The sequence below is a fragment of the Pundamilia nyererei genome, unplaced genomic scaffold (genome assembly GCF_000239375.1).
Source record: "Pundamilia nyererei isolate P.nyererei 1_Seehausen unplaced genomic scaffold, PunNye1.0 scaffold00077, whole genome shotgun sequence".
NCBI lineage: Eukaryota > Metazoa > Chordata > Actinopteri > Cichliformes > Cichlidae > Pundamilia > Pundamilia nyererei.
In genome coordinates this window covers 2,268,435-2,273,783 of record NW_005187478.1, presented here as the reverse complement: position 1 = coordinate 2,273,783, position 5,349 = coordinate 2,268,435, and the positions used below count along the sequence as shown (strand labels likewise).

General features: G+C 35.6%; 2 protein-coding genes across 2 annotated transcripts in view; both read left to right on the top strand.

Moving 5' to 3' along the window:
- Positions 1-5,349, top strand: part of LOC102208621 (myosin-7-like) — a 31,665-nt gene that overhangs the window by 14,519 nt on the left and 11,797 nt on the right. The gene's annotated exons all lie outside the window — the stretch shown is intronic.
- On the top strand, positions 17-1,208 carry LOC102201341 (myosin-7). The gene is made up of 5 exons (XM_005737564.2): positions 17-181; positions 307-411; positions 495-590; positions 681-815; positions 1,082-1,208. The coding sequence occupies exons 1-5, from the start codon at positions 17-19 to the stop codon at positions 1,100-1,102; spliced, it is 522 nt and encodes a 173-aa protein (XP_005737621.1). The 3' UTR covers positions 1,103-1,208.

Sequence of the window (5,349 nt, the reverse complement as noted above, 5' to 3'; positions counted from 1 at the left end):
CATCACTGATGCTGCCATGATGGCAGAGGAGCTGAAGAAAGAGCAGGACACCAGCGCTCATCTGGAGCGAATGAAGAAGAACATGGAGCAAACCATCAAAGACCTGCAGCACCGCCTGGATGAAGCTGAGCAGATCGCCATGAAGGGAGGCAAGAAGCAGATTCAGAAGCTCGAGGCCAGGGTGGGTATAACACTTCAGTCTCTCCCTATAATCTCTTTGACTACAGCATCTATATATCAAATAAATAGCTGGTCTAAATTTAAGTGATGTTATCTGAATTTTGTTGTGGGATCTGAATTTTATAGGTCAAGGAACTTGAAAATGAGGTGGAAAATGAGCAGAAAAAGGCCAGCGATGCTGTGAAGGGAGTAAGAAAGTATGAAAGGCGTATCAAGGAGCTTACTTATCAGGTAACTTTAATTCTTAACCAGTTAGCTTGTCTGATGGAAATTATACTCAGAAACAAAACTGTGTAAAAATTTGTACTAATTAGACCGAAGAAGATCGCAAAAATCTCGCACGTCTTCAAGACTTGGTGGACAAGCTGCAGCTAAAGGTCAAGTCCTACAAGAAGGCTGCAGAGGAAGCTGTAAGTTATACAGATTTTAAATACCGCCCTTACATCTGACCACTGACTGAATATTTTCTTTACAAACAATATTGTGCTTCTATTCTACAGGAGGAACAGGCCAACAGTAATCTTACCAAGTTCCGCAAACTTCAACATGAGCTCGATGAAGCTGAGGAGCGAGCTGACATTGCCGAGTCTCAGGTCAACAAGCTGCGCGCCAAAAGCCGTGATGTGGGATCAAAGGTTTGTATGTGTACATGTTAAAAAAAAGTGTTAGTCCAGAATAGTAGGACTCTTAGCATCCTGCTGACAGATCACCAACACAAAGTCTAGCTTTTTATCTCAAGGATCATTGACAAAAATAAAAGCGAAAGCATGCATTGTAGTCTCACTGCAGAATCACTGTAGAGTGAGCATTGACTGTTTTCACTTCATTTACAATCCAGCTCTTCTTTTCAAATCAAAAAATGATCACTAATGATCCTCTTTTCCCCTCTTTCTTGTTTCAGAAAGGACTTGATGAAGAATGAAGTTCACCTTGAAATGATCATTTCTGAGACACCTCTTGGTCCTGCAATGAAGTCTCCCTATGCATGTGTTTTTGTTTAGTAGAATAAAGTTAATGAGCATCTCAAACAGTGTTGTGAGTTTCATTGATAAAAGTGTTTGCTGTTTATACTGGTGAGAACCAAACTTGATTTTACAAAACAAAAAAATATAAAATTTGAACCAAACTAGTAGAAAAATAAGATCAAAATTAACTAAAAGGATAGCAACAAAGATAAAGTAAAAGTGTTATGTTTTAAATGTCTATTACTGGTATTAAAGAATTGCATTATAAGGAATGTATCGGTAATTTGACTGAATTTCCCCATAGATATAGTAATATGTAGTTTTCCCTCTCACACTTCTTTCCAATGAAAGGAGGGAACAAGTTGTCAGTTGTACTTACTGTGATTTCAGACAAAATCACAAAAACTAATACATTACAATAAAAAAAGCATTTTGGTATTCAATATAGTAGAGAATACAAAATTCGAAACCATGGTCACTAAATCAATTTCTTTGAGCTTTTAGAAATAAAAAATGTGTTGCAGAAAACTATGTGTAGCTTATAAATGACAAAGTCGTTCCCATTGGGACTATTATTAATTCAATTCAATTTTATTTATATAGTTCCAAATCACAACACCAGTCGCCTCAAGGCGCTTTATTTTGTAAGGTAGACAACGGTATTATTACTAGGCAGCTTTTATACCTCATTCATCAGAAGTCAGTCAAACATCAAATGACCACCAGATGGCGCTCACAGATCCATTTCTTATAGTTTGATAATGGAACTTACTCTACATGTTACATGATAAGAAGAGTTTGCTTTGTCATTTTCTTTAAAATTTCAGTCATTTTATATGTTTTATATTTCCCTGTAGCATGACATCTAACATTTTTTTAAATGTTTTTTGGGTGTTCTGGATTTAAATGAGATTAAAATAGGTTACAATGGTATTGAAGAAGACTTTAAAAGAATAATTAGTGACATGTGAAGAGAGGACTGCAGAATTCAGGTTGATTGATTCAAATAAGAAAATAAATAAATTTTTTTTGTATAACACTTACTTAAATGACACTACCAACTAGAAAATGCAGAAGAATTTTATGAATGTAGTCTTGAACTATTATTATTATTATTATTACTCTAGGAAGCTACTAAGAACAATATGCTTATGTACAGAACTGTAAATGACACAGTGCTTGATAAGTGAGACATTTCTACTCCACATGCACCCACAATAGATAATTAACAAAACAAGCTCACAGACTACTCTTTTTGCATAAATATGAGCCATCTTCTCACTACTTCTTTCGGGTAGAGAAAACTGGACATCATCCAGAGACACAACCATTTATTTCTGACTATTTCTTTCCATTTTGATATGACTAAAGGCTAACATACTGAAAAACTAAACTATAAAAGTGAAAACTACTAACCTTCACATCAGTAGTAGCGCCCATTCTTTCTTTTAACAAGCACTCTCTTTTTGGAGCCAGACTGGGGAGGGCCATTTGGAGCACAGGATACAAGCAGACTTGACAGACTGGCAATCTGGTCTTGGTGTGTCCTCCAACAGGAAATAGTACATTAACAATATGAGCATATTAGGTCTAAAAGAAATGTTTTCTATTTTTGCCATTTCCGCAATTAGGAATGAGAAGTTCTGCATAAAGTAAAACAAAAAGTTGATAATAAAATCTTTAAATGGCCAACATTACCTTTTCAATATTTCATGAGAGGATCTCTTGGTCACTACCTCATCTGAAGACAAGCAGTACTCTGGACTTGATTCTATAGAGAGGTCCATAGTCTGAATGAGTGAGAAGAGGACAAGGGAGGAGAACAATCAACTCTTGTAAGCCTGTGTTAAAGTTCAACACCACTTAGAAGTGACCTTTCACAGTAACATAGGACAAATTCTGCCAATAGCTTTGCTGGATCTAGTTTCACACTTAAGTGAGGCAAGGTGCCTCACACCTTCTTTTGTGTGCTCATGTGATCATAAAAGTCAAAGACACAAAGACCGTGGACAGCTGGGAATGAGACCTTAAATGGCCGGAAGAGTACTCTCCTAGAGCCTGGAATAGACAGAGGATAAGTAAAGGAGAAGGAAATGGGATCTGATAGAAAGTCACATAATTGAGGTTGTAGAAGGATTTAATTTGTGCCAGACCTTCATCAGACCTTCATCAAACAAACAAACAAAAAAAAAAAAAACAGCAAACAAACAAAGAAAAGAAACTGATGAGAAACTTTGAAAGCTGATTTTCCCTCCTTGTCTTGTTTTAGAGGTTTCATTTGTAACGCATACAGGTTTATTTGTTCATGCATTTTGCACTGAACGTAGATTAATTATAGTATATTGCTTTATATAAATGATATATTATCCCATAATACGCTAGCTATAGTATATATAGCATATTGTTATGTTCCCTTGAGGTTATCACCTGTTGCTGCTGGTCAAAGAAGAAATACAAACCAATCTCAACTACTTGCGTCACAAGCTGTCCCCAAGCTATACTCTGAACCGCCAAGCCCTCAAAGGCAGCCAACAGGAATTTCACAAGTTATCTTTGTGCTCAAGGATAAAGGGAAGAAAACAATTCCATGTCAACAGAAGCCAGCCAAGGGCACTAGCTGCATGTCACATCTGATAGCAGGTTGAAGTATATAGCTACATAGTCAGGGGTCATTTGTGCCCTCTCGTCTTTTGTTCTAGTGGCAAAAAGTCATTTATTTAATAGAAAACTAAATGAAATAAAAGGTTTGCTTCATCTGGAGAAAGACAAAAATAATTTGCATTCTTGTGAGAAGAGTTATGACCTCTAAAATTATGAACACTTTGCATGTAGAGCTCTTAATTTATGTTGGGCTAAAACTTTTTGCAAAATGAATCAATCAATACAAAAATGACATTAAACGTTCACATCTGTGTGTATTTCCTTATATCTCTGTCTCTTTATCATAGAGACAGAGTTGAAACACAATATGAATAATTTTACAATAACAATAATAATAATATAACAACAATAACCAACAAATAAAGTCCAGCATCAGGAAAACTCTCACTGCTCTTCCACCAGAAATCATTTTGTCTATTAAAACTGAGTAGAGGAAAGGGGAAGGCAACGTTATTGGTAAGACCCAAGAGATGTACATGCAAGTACAACAAATACCCATTTTATATACTATTGTGCTATTGATCTGCTGAACGGACCAAGATTTTTCTTCTCTGTACAGAAACAGCTGATGACGAGTTACAGTAACATAGAACATACACACATGTATTACATGTGACACACTATTAGGGAGCTCATGCACCTTGATCAATTAAATATGACTTACTGCAAATTTTAGCATAGCAACACAATTATACTACTCATATTGCTGAGTGAAGACCCCACAAACACAACACATGAAAGTTGCAGTGAACCATTTATATGCTTGCTTGAACTGCAGAAAGATAACAGAAGCTAAATGAAGAATCATATTACAGATGCTCTTTAGTAAAATAGAGGAGTTATAATTTTGTTAATATTAATTTGGTACAAAACTTACAGCCCTTTGATTCCCTTTTTTCATGAAACATGAACTTGGGTTGGATTGCATTGCATCTGAACACATCTATTGTTGGTAAAGAAAAGTAAAGAATGCAGAGTGACCAGGGTTAGACTAAGGGTGTAGATCTAATTGAGAACAGTGGTGAGTGATAATAAAGGGACTTCACAGCTGTGACCTTGGCCTTGTCTTGCCTCTTTGTAGACAACAGCTGCTCTTTATTCTTCCTCCTGAAATGTATTTTACACCCTATTGCTTTACACACTATTGTTGAACTTTAGATGTCAAGACGCTTAAAGTGACACAAATCCTAGCCTACTTTATTCATATGTTGAACAGACGACAGAGTGCAAAAGTCTATGACATGGTGGCTCTACCTTCTAATTAACAAATATCCTTTTTTTTTTCATCCCAAAAAAAATCTGCCTAATTATTGTTCCCTAAAATAGAAACCCTGGTTAACATATCTGAATCTCTATCTCATGGTGTTTTGGCTTACCATTTGTTTTAAACCTACTTACAAATAATTAATTACATACTGATACTTAGAATTAGACAGACAGACGATGATAGATAGATAGATAGATAGATAGATAGATAGATAGATAGATAGATAGATAGATAGATAGATAGATAGATAGATAGATAGATAGATAGATAGATAGA